This window comes from Ochlerotatus camptorhynchus, unplaced genomic scaffold (genome assembly GCF_037179485.1).
Source record: "Ochlerotatus camptorhynchus isolate MF236.1 unplaced genomic scaffold, CSIRO-AGI_Acam_v1.1 ptg000014l, whole genome shotgun sequence".
In the NCBI taxonomy this organism is placed as follows: Eukaryota; Metazoa; Arthropoda; class Insecta; order Diptera; family Culicidae; genus Ochlerotatus; species Ochlerotatus camptorhynchus.
The window spans coordinates 4445798-4461950 of NW_027040506.1; the positions used below are offsets into that span (position 1 = coordinate 4445798).

A 16153-nucleotide genomic window follows, 5' to 3' on the forward strand; every position below is an offset into this window, starting at 1 on the left:
ATTCGACAGTGTTTGGCATGAAGGTTTGATTGCTAAATTGAAAAGTTTAATTTTCCACTTTATATTATGAAATAAGTTCAAAATTATTTAACTGACAAAACTCTGCAGGTAAATTATCAAAATTCCAAATCTAATCGACTACCTGTTAGAGCAGGAGTTCCTCAGGGTAGCATTCTTGGGCCTATATTGTATAACATTTTAACTTCGGACCTCCCTGATTTGCCTCAGGGCTGCCACAAATCTTTGTTCGCCGATGACACAGGCATTTCCGCTAAAGGAAGAAGTCTTCGTGTTATTTGCAGCAGACTGCAGAAAAGTTTAGATATTTTCTCTTCTTATTTACAAAAATGGAAGATTTCTCCCAACGCTTCCAAAACTCAACTTATAATATTTCCACATAAGCCTAGAGCTTCGTTTTTGAAACCTAGAAGTAGTCACATAGTCACTATAACCGGAGTTCCAATTTCCAAATTCCAAAAATTAACTTTTAAAGATCACATTGAGGGCATTCAAGCTAAATGCAACAAATATATTAATGTTTGTATCCTCTTATAAACAGGAAATCCAAACTTTGCCTGACGAATAAACTTCTAATATTTAAACAAGTTTTTAGACCGGCCATGCTTTACGCTGTGCCAATATGGTCTAGTTGTTGCACTACCAGGAAAAAAGCACTTCAAAGGATTCAGAACAAATTTCGGAAGATGATTTTGAAGTTGCCTCCGAGGTACATAGAATTTCGAATGTTGAGACTTTAGAACAAATGTCCAACAAAATAATTAATAATTTCAGGCAAAAATCGTTGCAATCCTCAATTGCAACGATTAATTTTCTTTATATTTAGATAAGATTTAGGGTTTGTTTTTTTTTTAGTTTTAAGATGTAATTTTTTATACTGACATGCAGGTTAAAAAAAAAAACCTGTTTAAAATACTGGATTGCCTAGGCAGGAACAATGTAAAAACACTTAGATATATATCATAACAATTAAGGCTGGTATGTTACTGTAGTAGGTGGAGCACCAAGGTTAAAATAATATGAATGTGGAACAAATAAAGAGATAAAAAAATTCAAACAAAGACTGAATTAAAATCGTCGAAAGAACACTTTTATGCATCAATTTGTTACCTGGGAAGGATCTAAAAAAAAATTAAAAGAAATCTCTGTATGCGAAGTCATGATCTTAAATAGTTTTTAAGTCGGTTATCTTCTACTTAGGATCAAGCATGCAATTTGTTTTTCCTTGAAATAAGATTTTGGAATACTTAAGAATTTTGAAAATATTTCGAGGTTCAAGATTTGTTTGATGTCGCCTATGCCCCTTCTCGAACAGAGATCTTGAAAAATTCTTTAAACCCCATAGTGTTTAAGATTATTTCAAATAACACTCTGAGTTCTTAAGTAAAATTCGGCCTAATAGATTTCGGTATAATTATATTCGGCCTAATAAACCTTCACATATTGCCTTAATTTCAGTACTGTTAGTGCTATCAAGCCTTTAAAAACTAGTACTGCTAATACTAAGAAGTCACCAATCAGCACCAGCACCGTACTCAGAGCTGGTGGCGATGATGGCACGCACCTGGGTTCGAGGCATGATAGAAGTCACGGATGCATGTAACCAAAATAATTCCATCTAATTATGACATCCAATGTTTACCCAGTTTGCCTCCACGCTTACACTGTATTACTCAATAGCACAACCTCACACAGCACAACAACTATCCACAAACCAGCCAGTCAATAAAATTCATCTTGTTACACCATATCCCACCCAGCCGGCAGCAGTGGTCAGGAAAACAAACTTTCCAGATTTATTTCACCAATTTCCGATGCAATTTCACGGTGGTTTTCCGCACGATCGATCATATCTCTTTGAGACCCCCGTGCACCCGCGGCCGATCTGTGCGAGATGGAGATCAACAACGGTGTGCGCCCATTGAGCCAAGCGGGCAAGCGCGGTCAATGGCACTGCGCACGTAGGCCACGAGTTTCGAAGTTGCTCGCCCGGGCGCCCAGTGCAGTGGGTCGGGACGGGTGCGGTGGAGATCCAAGATCTTTGGTTACACTTTGGTCGGATTTAAAAATAAAATGGAAACTGTAAAACTTCGATCGATGACGACATCGCTCGCTCTGTTGCGACATGGTTCCAAGGGGTGGGGTAGCAGGACGGAGGGTTTCCCCGTACCTAATTGGCTTCTGAATGGCCGTCAAATGCATGGTGACATGGTGTAGAGTTGTTGGGTTTGTTTACGTTTGTAGCTTAGTTATTTTTTGTGCTTTAGGTAGTATTGTGTGTTTGGCTTACTCTTACGTTTGGCGATTAGTTTTCCATGCAACTTGTCGATGGGTATCTGCTTGTAGTTGAACGGTTAAAATGCACCGTGCAGGAACTGGGTGTTATGAAATCTAAATCGAACGAATGCTGCCACATGGTAATTGAAGGAAATTTTCAGAAGGGCAAATTGCGTTGGAAAGTTTCGAGTTGAGTAATGTGATTTAGAATAATTGGTCGGATAACTGTTCACCGAATGGACTATACAGCAAATTGAGCTACTCTTTTTCTACACCTTATTCCAAAGAGTGCTCTCGAAACATGAAAGTTCGAGATGCACTTATCATTGAAAAAAAAACACACACACACACACACACAAACCGCCCCCATGAAACGGTCCTCGATGAACGACGAGGTAGAGAAACGCATTATTGTGCATAGATGCGAACAGGTATGCCGATCGTCACCATGATTATATGCACCACCATGCCATGATCAAGAGAGTGAGAAAGATCGCCTTCCGATCATCACGCAAAGCAGGCGAGAGCGCGCGGGAAAACCGATGTGACTTCGGGTGGCAGTCGATGGAATGAATATAAGATCGCGTAGCAGCAGTCCGAAGTCAACAGTATTCAAAGTTAAGTTGAACCGATCAATTGGAAGTTCAAGTCGAACGAAAGAAAAGGAAAGTGAAAAAAGTGTTGAGTGCAATATTGGAAGAATTCAGAAAAAATTAAAACCATGCAGCTTTCAAACAGTGCCCGGTGGATGGTTCTTGCGGTGGCGGTGTCGTTCCTGATGATGGCCACCACCATCAGTGTCAGTGAAGCTAAGCCAATCGATATGTGGGATCAGTTCACGAAAGACGGTGGCAAGATGTTCTACAAAATGTTGGAATATCTAAGTGATTATGATGAGTTTGACGAAGAACATTCGTACCAAAAGCGCGAAGGATCGGCTCCTCTGCTGCAAACCAGTAACCGAGTGGAAAGTGGAGTTAAGGACGATAAATGTAAGCTGCCAGTGCGAAAGGGAGTTTGCCGAGCGCTGCTGCCGAGATGGAGGTGAGTCTGTCGTTACTTTCCATCACTAGTTGTGTGCGTAGTGTGCATCTGCATAAAAGTGCACAGGTGAAAGTTGTGCCAATGGTATCCAGCGGTCAGATAACGGACACAAAGTTTAAACCAAGCATTCGATGTACATACCTACCTGTGATGTCTTCGGGGAGAAGAAATATGTTTTGCCTGAACTTTCTTATTCTACCGGGAGCTAGAGCGGTCAATTTTATGCACAGGCTTATGTGGTGTTAACATATGTGCTAGCACTGTACAACAAAGTAGCCAGCATAATGTAAACAGAGCATCAGCGTCTACCAGCATGAGATTTCAGGAGCAACTGAAATTCGTGCTAGTTTGTTGAGCTGGTGAGCTATTGAACTAGCAGCCCATTAATTTTAACTAATTAGTCACTATATAATGGCGAATAAAAAAAAAATCAGTATACGCCCGATTTGGGTAACTCACAATTTTTAACATTGGAACTAATAATTAATTTTAATAACTTCGAATATATAAAATTGGAAACCTAACTATTTGATCACTGCCAAATCTCCACAACTATCTCGAAAGTCTAAGAAAAGTGTTAAAAAATGTTTGAGGTTGATAAGTGCTGAGTGCAAGAAAATTAAAAGCATTGAAGACGTGGTGTCAAAATAGCACACGAAAAACAAACGGCATCTACATTGAATGTAAGTTAAGATTTCTTACATCCTCTGTGTATGTTACTTACAGTAAATGTAATGGCAGCTGTTACAACGGAATGAAGCGAACAAGTATTTTTTCCAGAATTAATATTTTCGTGTAAAACCTTCTGAAGATGATTTTCTAGATCCAGAGAAAAACGTAATATATAGATAGAGCTAGAATTAGGACATAACAGCCTTTGTAAAAAATGATTTCTCTCGTTGATTTCTAGGAATTCAAGGCACTCCAACACAAACCAACATATCCATCGGGTAGGAGAAGTCTTCCTCTACTCGATGGTGATGTCGATTTTCCAGGGAGAGGCAAGACTTTCGAGAAATCATCGAGAAAAGTAATTTTTTACAAAATTTGTTACGCCCTAATTCCAGCTCTATCTAGATGTGTTCGAAAAGTTAGCTAGCATAAATTCTACAAAAAATATTTTAAAACCCTACCGACGACCACATTACAGAATCTGGTTATGCGATGAAACATTAAAAATTCTGCAATCTTGTTATGCAAAGCTGGAATAGAATCATACATTTCATTTCATGCACCGAATAGTTCTATTCGGCCAGGTATTCGACATTTGCACCAAACTGTTATTCGGCCATTTCCTCCGAAACAAGTGGCTGGCAATTTCCTTCGAAAGGGAAGTAAAGCCGTTGGTCCCGGCCCATGTGTGTTTGAATGGGTGCGATATCCTACGCAGGTGTGGAAGTTGCCTCCCTGCACATTCGATTGGCGTCAATGGATGGCAATCGATATCCGTCGATTATTGGCAGTAGATTTCGGAACAGAGACCGATCTTAAATAAAGGAAAGAAGAAGTGGCTGGCAAGGTTTTTGAGTAAAATTGGGAGGCTGCAAAGCTTCATTTTCGGCCGAATACTGTGGTGTCTTAATATTCGGTACATCACTAGTCTAAATCGACCGACTCCGACTCCTCTGAATTAAAAAAAAACGACTTCGATTCTGACTCCGACTCCGACTCCGATTAAAACAAAAATACAATTAAAAAATGAACTTCACTAAAATCCAGCTGATCATTTTTTTAAACAAACATAATTTTGTTATTTTTTTTGTTTATTTGTTTGTTTATTTGTTTATTTAATAATTCAACTGACAATTAATGTCTTAATGAATAAAACTTAATCTAGTTATGGTCAACGAAACGAAAACGGTCAAGTAACCGGTGACGAAACACATTTGCTGAGACGTTAAAGTCAAATTCGCAATAAAAGTAGTTAAATTGTCGGCTGATTGCACGAATTGGCTCATTCTGCGTATAATTTCTGCCTCGTGGCTCCAAAAACGGAAATTCGCGTTGACGAAGAGGTCTCTCAGGAGCATACATATTTAGCTGGGCCAGCAACGTTGGACAGTCGATGTCACCCGTGAGAAACTTTCCAGCAAACATAGCTTGAGCGACCGTCCGTCGCACCACTAGCGGTTCGATGCCCAGAAGACGGCAACGCTCCTCGTACGGTGGCAGGTTCGATGAGTCACGCCAGTTCAAGAAACGAAGAGCATATCTCACAAACTTTCGTTGAACAGATTCGATTCTAGCGATCCAAGTGGCTTGGAAAGGGCACCATACAACTGCACTTGATTCTAATATAGGCCGCACAAGTGAGCAGTAAAGTGATCTGAGGCATAACGGGTCCCGGAACTCATCAGCAATTTTGAAAATAAAACCCAGTTGGCGATTGGCTCGGGAAATGATGTCGTTATAATGGATTTTGAAGGTGAGCCCGCAGTCCAGAGTAACACCGAGATCCTTTATTTGTTCTACATGGACAATGCAACGTCCAAAGAGCACATAGTCAAACATAATTGGTTCGTTTTTACGGTGATAGGAGATGACGTTGCATTTTTCGATGCTCGGGCCCATCAAATTTCTCGTCAGCGAAAATACATAGCATATGCTGGAGATCCCAACAGTCCGAGAGGCTTTTGATAATTTTGTAGATTTTGGCGTCATCTGCGTAGAAAAGACGACATCCAGATGGTAACAACAGAGCGATGTCGTTAAAAAAGATCGAAAACAGCAGAGGTCCCAGGTTGCTGCCTTGCGGGACTCCCGAGTTGTTTGAGAAAACATTTGATTCCGTCGCACCAATCTTGACTCGTACAGAGCGATTTACTAAGTACGATCTGAACCATTTCACAGCCGTAGACGAGACACCTAAGATCTCCAACTTAGCAAGCAGGATTTCATGATCCACCCTGTCAGAAAGCGGCTTTTAAGTCCATGTATGCAGCATCAACTTGCCATCCAGCATCCAAGCTTCGCAGACAGTCAGAGGTAAACTGCACCAGGTTCGTGGAAACCGATCGCTTGGGGTAAAAACCATGTTGGTCCGTATCGATATAATTTTTACAGCACATAAACAGAGCATCATTTACAATAATCTCGAAAAGTTTAGAGCAGGCGCACATGGAGGAAATCCCACGATAATTAGCGACATTCCGTTTGTCTCCTTTTTTGTGAATTGGAAACAGATAGGAAAGCTTCCAGCGGGAGGGGAATTTACTTTGCTGTGCCGAGAAATTAAAAAGTCGCGCAAGTGGAAGGCAGAAGTTGACTGCACATCGTTTTAAAACTGACGAGGGAATTCCGTCAGGACCAGCGGCGAATGAGTTCTTCATTTTGCGTGTTGCGGCTTCCATGTCTTCAGTGATGTGAGGTATGTCAAAACTAAAAACATCACGTGGCATCCCGGAGGCTGCGACCAACACCTGTGTCGGTGAAGCGGAAAAAAAAGGTAAAACTATTCTATCAGAAATGGATTGTACATTTATTGATTAGTTTATTGAAGATAATTAAGATATTTTCAAGGAGTCGTTTGTTCAGAGTTTCAAAAATTTGCTGTAAAGGGTGTCCCACATCAAATTGCATCACGGAAATAACGCTGTAGAGTTGTAGAGACCTAGCGGACCGATTTTTTTTTTCAAACTTTCAGACAATAAAGTACAACCTATTAGCACAGACACCTAACTGACATAACTCTTAGAAGAGAATTCTTCAAAAAATATCGTCAAGCGTATTTTGCATGCACACTAGCACCATCTATCATCTACATTCCCAAGCATTGATGTGCAACTAGAGCATCCCTCGTTCATGCCATTTTTTCACCAGTTGCTTTTCCCTCGTTCTGTCAACGCGTCAGCGGTATTGAATTAAAACAAAACAGATGGAAGTCAGTGATGTCGGTTCTACTAAATTTTCCGTAGATCTATAGAATTGATTGAGTTCTGGAGAAATAAGGATCCGTAAGAAAAATTCACAGAAGCTAAGACTTTTTTAGGGATTTGTTTTGTTTGTTTAGTGTGCTTTTTCTTTTGCTGGAAACAAGTTTTTAAACGAGGTAATGCATCACTTATTAGTGCCCTTTCTACCACTGCACAGTGGTTCCTGGCCTGCCAAAACCTCAAAAATTTAAGTTGATATTTTTTTTTTTTTTTTTTTTTTTTTTTTTTTTGTAAAGCCACATTTATTGCTCAGGTTAGGCTGTCATCACAGAGTTAACTCCAACAAATTTGATAAGTACATATCAACGCAAAAAATCACATCTAAAAATCATGTACGGTTTAAATTTTGAATGTTAGAACTAATTGTACACTTTGAGTATAAAATTTTGGACGTTGTCTTGCTCGTATGTAGCTGTATGTGTTCAACATCATCTAACAACTAATCTATGCCCTAGTATTGTCATATCGAATGTCTGTATAGTTGGTTAAAATTTATTGTAAAATCTGGTAGAGTAAGTCTTCTAGTCAACTAAAAATAATGAAACCCGGTACCTGGTACCATTATCATTATCTCTACTAAGTAGTTAGTACTGGTTCTAGTTTTGATTAGTCGTTTTATTCTTTCTGTTGTACTAATTGTAAAATTAATTGACTTCTGAGAGTTTAACCGAGCTCAAAACCCAAAATATCGTCCAAACCATAATCGAACAGTCGGAAATCATCTTCGTACAATTTGTACAAGCTTTTAATAATTGGTAGTGGAATGTCACTGAAATACTTTCGTAACCGTTCGCTGGTGCCAGATGTTTTGTACGAAATGGGAAAGTTGACCTCACTCACTCCAGCCAAATGGAGAGCTAACGTCGAATCGTCTACCAGTGTTTTGTACTTTCCGATGATATTGTACTGCAGTAGACAGGGATGGCACAGTTTTGCAGCCGGTTCCCAGTGTTCGTTGAACGAATGGTTCGAATTGCGACTCAACTGCGACTCAACATCAGCGCCGTTCTACGGGCCTATCACCCTCTCTGGGAGTAAAAGCCACATTCTAGTTGAACTTGAACTGGTAACCGCTGGTTACGGCAGATGACGAAATCTCCAGTACACGGAACCAGGTAGATGCGCAAGTGCATCACCTCTGCGTGCTGAGCTCTTCCCGTTTCGCTCGCAGCTACTCAGGGAATCCTTGTTAGTTTCTTTTCCTCCCCTTATTAATATGCTTAAATTTAGGGGGTAGTCACACATTATTTGAGGCCTACTGGGTTGGTTGGTTGGTGTGTGATGGAATACAAGGAAGGTAACGTCATGGCCGTGCTCCAGCGACGCATTGGACGCGTTTGGACGGAATGCTCGGATGATGGTTTTACCCACACGGGATTGGAAATATTTGGCACTTTTGGCGTTTCCCTCCAGCTTATTGCGGAAGGCGGACAGTAACCGTTCGAAGGGGTGCCGAACCAAAATGAAACGATGGTAGTCAGTCAGCACTGTTTGGCGTTCGTCGGGACTTAGGGAACTGAACGTACTGAACACACCGTTCGAGTGAGCAGTGTCTGCGGGAATCTGCAGTGGATCCGTGCCGTTCCATTTTTCAGTCATGATCATTAGGATGCGCTTCCAGTTGGTGCAAGCGACCTTAGGAACATAACAGTACAGGAACTTGTGCTTTTCGTCGACCAGCAGATGACTCATCTGAAAAGTGTTCAACTCGTCCACCGTTTTATTTCAATATTTTTTTTATCATTTTTAGATGTTAATAGTATCTTAAATTGAATGATTTGTGCAGTTCTGTTGATTACATATTTGTTTATGGTTGTTTTAAAGGGTGATACGGTCAAAATTTGGTCAAGGGAAAACGCGTGTAAATCGGTGAAATCGTTTATTTAAAAAATCAAATTAAATTTCTTTTTCAAGTTCAATTAGTATAAAATTCAGGAAAAATATTCAGTTAGGCTTCCGCTTTTCCAAATCTGAATTGCCGGGCCTTACCCTTGACCCCTGCCATCAGATTTTGTACAGCCACCTTGTCCACCTTCTTCGCCGCAGAAAGCCAGTTTGCCTTGAACTGCTGCTCGCCCTTAGCAGTTTTTTGGTCTTCTTTAGGTTCCGCTTGACAATAGCCCAGTATTTCTCAATTGGGCGGAGCTCTGGCGTGTTGGGAGGGTTCTTGTCCTTGGGAACCACCTGCACGTTGTTGGCGGCGTACCACTCCATGGCCTTTTTACCGTAATGGCAAGATGCCAAATCCGGCCAAAACAGTACGGAACAACCGTGTTTCTTTGTACCACACCAGGACAACATTTAAATAGTGGCATGAAGCTAGAATACCGTAGGGCCTTCGTATTGCTTGAACAGAGGAAGCAGACGATTCTGTAGACACTCCTTGAGGTAGATCTCCCCGTTTACAATAAACGCTAATGTCACTTCTATGCAAATATTAATCAACTTTAAACTTGTCGATGCAAAACAATGCTAATAAAGTGAACATATTACTAATTTGATGGCTTCTACACAACTAACCCTTCTTGCTGAATAACATAAATGTCAAAAGTGCTTTTTCAACAGCTAAACAACCTGTACTCAGCTAATAAACTGTGTTAGCGCTACTATGGGTGCATTTTTAAGTCAACTAGGTTTATTTTTAGACGTGTGCAGTTTCACAGCTTTTACTCTGCTCCTTTACAAAGCTGAAGTAACTAGTCGAAAAAATGTGAATCCTGATGAATGTGGGCGTCTTACTGGAATACCTACTAATCCTTCTCTCTCTCATTATACGAGAAAAGTGATTCATGTGCACTATTATAAAGCCACTACTCAACAATCTTGTTGAAGAAAGTTATGTAGATTATTTTACGTCAGTTCAAAGTGGTGGCTAATGCGGTCGTCTCGAGTTCGATTCCAGGTTCGGGTGCAGGGTAAATAATTTGGTGGTGTGTTTATTTATAGCTAATTTCGATTAATATGATTCTCACATCAAAATAAACTCAATCAATTCCTACAACAACAAAAGCGTAAACAATATTTAACCCGGCTTCAAGAGAAAGCTGTATAGTGATTATTGAAAAACCGGGAAAAGGTTGAATAAGCGCCTTTCAAGTTCGCACACAACTAAACAGCAGGATAACAGTTATTTAGAAGCGTAAATGGAAGTGCAATAAGAGCTTGTTCCAACCGTCCCAACAGCCATAAGTAGATGACTAAGTTCGCCAGATTTGCTTGTATAGAGGTTGAGTAAAGGTTGCCCATATCGTATAACGTTTTAATACAGCTTGAGGTTTTATAAAGTCTGGAACGCGCAAAAACTGGTCAACTTTAAATTAGTGTATTTCTGTTAAAAATCCATAAAAAACCTGAAATGCTGCATTTGGAAGTTGAGTGTATATACAATGGTTGCTATGATAAGTTTTCACCGTTTGCTCTCCAGTTTTCAAAATGACGTCCAAACAAGAGGAGCAGTGTGTCAAAATTTTGCTCGCGCAGCAAGAGAATCCGACGTTCTCACACGCCAAGTAGGCAAAATTGCAGGATGTGGCCAAATATACCGTGACAAACGTTTTAAAAGTGTTCGGGGAGCGTCTGTCGACCGCCAGGAAGCCTGGAAGCGGCGGCAGTCGTAATCCGGACGTGGCAGCGACGACGAAGAAGGTGGCGGTGAAATATAAGCGGAATCCTAACCTCTCCGTCCGGGACGTAACTGGCAAGCTCAATGTCTCCCATACTACTGTGCAGCGGGCCAAGAAACGAGCCGAGTTGTCGACGTTTAAGAAGGTGAAGGTGGCGAACCAAGATTACAACCAAATCACGCGGCAAAGCAGCGGTCCCGAAAGCTGTATACGAATCTGCTTACAAAGTTCGACTGTGTCATCATGGACGACGAAACTTATGTGAAGGTGGATTTCAAGCAGCTTCCGGGACAGGAGTTTTATCACAAACGAAGTGACAGACGACTAACTGGCGAAGAAATCAATTAAAATAATGTGGTTCGCTGTAATAGAATTTTCTTAGAAGCCTGTTCCATCAGCCACCAGATGGGCTAGTATTTTTGTTTTGATTTGAACATAGTTGATTTTGTGTGCAATATGATCTTTGACAGTGTGCAAGGAGTGTATCATTTTGTCATTTTTTTTTTATGCATTCAGTTTAGAGTAGAGTGAAAGAGATAGATCCAAAACATTCTAGTACATTTAGTGTTGCCATGTGGTACAATGCATTAGTAGTGTTGCCATGTGGTACAATCCAGTAGTAGTGGTGTTGCCATGTGGTACACTGAAAAATTGCAATAGCAAGTGCGTCACCAAAGTTTTCGAGCCGCTCCGTCTGTCACTTCGTTTGTGGTTTTATACCGCATCAGGAAAAAGGAAGATGGCTGAAATTTTCAAAACCATCAAACTATCGATGTTCCTGAAAAATATCTCGTCTGGCACGCCATATGCACGTGTGGTCTAAAAAACGGCATTTTCATTACTACGGGAACCATCAATCAGGAGATCTACGTCCAGGAGTGCCTGGAAAAGCGGCTGCTATCATTCCTAAAGCAACATAATAGACCTGTGCTGTTTTGGCCGGACTTGGCAAGCTTCCACTATGGGAAAAATTTGCCTCATGTTTTCCCAGGATTTTCCAGGGGAAAATTCCCGAATTTGAGAAGAGTAAATATTGGATTCACTCAGTCTATTGGTACTACCCCGAGACTGAATAAAATTTTCGTTAATTTCCTCATTTTCTGGCAGATTTTTTAGGTTTTCCACAGGCAACCATGAGACAAATTTACTCATCGCTGAGTTCCTGTACTTTTGGCGATTATGAGTGAACTAAACTCAAATTTGGGTCGTTCTCATTCGCCGTGTACGCAAAAGGAAAAGAGCCAGTGTCGCTACTTGATAGCAAACTACTCATAATGGGAGGAGTCTTTGAACCTTTGTTACCACTTGGTTGCACATCATTCTGTTTTAACCTAACCTAAGATATAAAAGAGCGCTGCTGTATGGCATTAGCTCATTTTCGCTTCGAACGGCGTAGTGAATAGCAATAGCAGCAGTAGGAAGGTGGTGGCTAGTCCACTCCTTCACACCTAACAAGCAACAATTGACTGATCGTGGCAAAGGAGGAAAAGGTCTGGTAAAGGAGGCGCCAAGCGTCATCGCAAAGTTCTTCGAGATAACCGCCATCGGTCGTCTGGCTCGCCGTGGTGGTGTCAAACGTATCTCCGGTCTGATCTACGAGGTGTGCTGAAGGTGTTCATGGAAAATGAGGTCCGTGATGCTGTCACCTACACTAAACATGCCAAGCGTAAGTGGCCATAGATGTCCTCTTCAATAAAACGGCCCTTTTCAGGGCCATCAGGCTTACATCAGTAAAGAGTTGGAATAGAATTTATCTGTTCTTGTTTGTCCATATTCAGAACCACAAGCCCCCAACGACCACACAAAATGCTCTCCAGAGTTGTAATCTTGTAACCAAACTTGGAAGCAGGGGTGCAAGTGACTTTGATTGATTATCTTAATCAAACTTCTCTTTGAAAAAAAATACTACAAAATTTGGTACGCCTACAATTCAAAAACGGAAAGAGTTGAGATAATAGATAATTGATCAATTAACTAACCGAACTTAACTAAATGCTCTTCACATTTATTCCGTCTACTAGCGGTCCTACGTCAAGCTTCCGTTCGTGCCCCTAGGCACAGACTCTTCTACTTTTTTCTTTAAATATATGACTTGGGTTGTTTAGGGGTATTGAGATAATTAAATATTCGTTATCTGCATTAATAATGTAACCGATATCTAAAATTTCATCAATTTTGGTACACTGGAACTATTTTAAATAAGTACGATTACATTAGCAAAAATCACCACCTTAGCGCCCCTTAGTGGGACTTTGTATGGGAGCCTGCTGTCAACGAATAGATTTAGTGTCAACGATCAAAAATTTTTAAAAATCGAGATGAATGTCTACGGGATCGATAAAGATATCGTTGTGCTCAGAAAACGAAGCTCTATCAGATGATGTATAAAAATCTGTGTATTTTCCGAAGTTAAACAACCCAATTGGGTTCTTTAAGGGTATTGAGGTAAATGTATATTCGTAATCTGCATTAAAAATGGAACCCAACAAAATTTTATCAATTTTGGTACACTGGAACTATTTAAATAAGTACGATTACATATGCAAAAATCACCTTATCAGCACCCCTCGGTGTCACTTTGTATGGGAGCTAGCTGTCAGTTTGTCAGTTTATTGTCAAGCAGTGAAGTTATTATTTGGCTTTAAATCTTGATTTAAAAATCGAGATGAAAGTGTGTGGATTCGAAAAAAAATATCGCTGTGCTCAGAAAACGAAGCTCTTTCAGATAATATATAAAAACCGATATATTTTTCTAAATTAAATAACCCAATTGAACTACCAAAAGAAAAATAAGAAGATTGTTGTGATATGAATTTTGACTCAAAGAAACGATTTTTTTGTCGACCAATTTTTGCGCGTTCCAGTCTTTAAATGAAATGAGTAAAGCGTTTACATTGTGAAAATTGTTAGTTGGGGGTAGGTACTTTGAACTTCTTAAAAGTTTCCACAGATTTTGCAAAACTCTCTCCACTTCTCTGAATTTCTTTTGACTTAAGTTAAGTTCTCTTAGTGCATAAAGCACAACATACTCCTCCGACTGGAAAAGCGCGTTCTGCTCAGAAATCCGATAAAATACTTCCATCTCAGCAACATTCGAATCCAGTGTCCTGACGAAATTAGTGATATCGGCTGAGGTCGGTCTGGCACTAGTATCGAATGGGCGAATTCAAAACAAACGATGTTCATGACCTCAATTCCAGACATCATTAAATTTTATTTGATTCACCGATCGAGCTGCTGGCAATGAACAAAGCACCCGGGACCTATCGGCTATATGAACGCGTGATTCATAACGAGAAAACAACTGCTGCACTGACCATAAAAGCATAACAGTCCCATATGGTTTTTTGTCAGAAATGAGTTATCCATTATAATCGAAGTTGATTACCTTTACTTGCTAAAACGGATTTTGAAAAATCGAGATTTTTTACTGATTGATCAGACATATAAATAGACATACGATATAGACCCACCCAATTAAGCCCTAAACTATACCGCTAAATGATGAATATTTGATCAGCCAGCAGTAAAGACATCAGAAACTTTGCAGCTTAAAAAAAAATTTCAAGGCTGGATTTTTTATAGTGAGAAAACAAAACACGATGTTATCCCTCTGCAGGCCGACTTATGGTTTTGGGCATTGCGGTTTCGAAAGATCGTAAAAAAATATGACAAAATTATGCAAATTATTTACCTTACCAAGCAAGGCCTTGATGTCCTCAGCTGTCCGAAGAAGTCGTCTCGACTCTACTCGATTCATGGCCACATGTCACCAGCCTCGTAGTCTGCGAAGGGTCCGCAGGTCACCTTCTACTTGGTCGATCCGCCTTGGCCACTGTTGGGTCCTCTTCTTCTTGTCCCTGTTGGGTCACTTTCGAGAACCATTTTCACTAGGTCGTCGTCCGGCATTCTTACGACCAATTTTTGCAGTGTGGACGATAGATGGTTCTCCCAGAAGCTGGTGCAAATCGTTGTTCATTCGGTCCCTTCCGTCATCCATCTACACTCCACCATAGATGGTACGCAACACATTCCGTTCGAAAACACCAAGCTAGTTGGTTAGTTAGTTAGTTAGTGTTGGTCCTCCACGAGCATAGTCCAGGTCTCGTGGCCTTAGAGGACCACCGGTCTTATCAGCGTCTTGTTTATAGTCAACTACATGCGGCGGCGAATTTTATTCGACCGGAGCGTCCTCCGGAATCCAGAGTAGGCACGATTCTTTGCCATAATGCGTCTTTGAATTTCTCTGCTGATATCACTTTCAGCGGTCACCAGTGAGCCCAAATATACGAACTCGTCGACCACCTCGATTTCGTCACCATCAATCTGAACTCGGGGTGGGAGGCTAACTTTGTCTTCCCGAGAACCTATTCCTCTCATGTATTTCGTATTCGATGCGTTGATGGCAAGTCCAATCTGCCTTGCTTCAGCCTTCTGTCTGATGTACGGCTAGTAATAAATTTAACATATTTGGAGCGCTTTTTATGCCATGTGATCAATTGCATGATTTCCATTGAAACTTGGCTAGTTCAAACTAATAATCAACAGCAAATACCTATGACAGACCGATGTACTACTTTAATCTAGTTCGTCGATTGTGGTAATGGATTAAAGGAGTAAAACGGCACTACAATCATGTCTGTCGAAGGTATACAAAGGGTACTACGAATACATTTAAATCCACTGTTTTCAAATCTGTAGGGAAATGTTTACATAAATTAGTGCTCTTTGATTGATTGATCTATCTTTATTAAGGAGGCTTTCAGCCTGAGGCTGGTTTGCCTCCAACTGTGCTCTTTGACTCATCTAGGATTGAACACCTTTTCTAACGTCCTCTGCCTTTTTCTATCCCTCTTCCAGATACGATCCCGAATCGAAGACCTGCCACGAGTTCACCTTCGGTGGCTGCGATGGCAATGCCAACAACTTCCTCACGTACGAAAAGTGCATGGATACGTGCAACGGAGTGTGATCATCGTCTTTGTCGCAAATCGCACCACCAACAATTTCACAAACCATCTGGTACAAATCCGGCGAATGAAGGAGTGGATCGCAGAGCTGCCTCCAATCGTCAGCAGCTTTCGCACATACACATTCATACCTATAGGTACACACCTGAAGACTTTGTTTGATCCTTGTGACGGACGTTCATAAACCAGCTAAAAATCCCCACCAAGTGATAATTTTGTTAGGCTTTAATTTGTTCGATTCTTTGTGTTTTTTTTAGGATTTGTAAGGATTGTTTAAGGTATTTATTTA

The 16153-nt window shown here is 40.6% G+C and overlaps 1 protein-coding gene across 1 annotated transcript; it reads left to right on the forward strand.

Annotated features, from left to right (window-relative positions):
- The first annotated feature begins 2932 nt into the window (after positions 1-2932).
- LOC135701584 (kunitz-type serine protease inhibitor taicotoxin-like) lies at positions 2933-15956 on the forward strand. The gene is made up of 2 exons (XM_065222423.1): positions 2933-3339; positions 15755-15956. The coding sequence occupies exons 1-2, from the start codon at positions 3017-3019 to the stop codon at positions 15864-15866; spliced, it is 435 nt and encodes a 144-aa protein (XP_065078495.1). The 5' UTR covers positions 2933-3016; the 3' UTR covers positions 15867-15956.
- Positions 15957-16153: the final 197 nt, after the last annotated feature.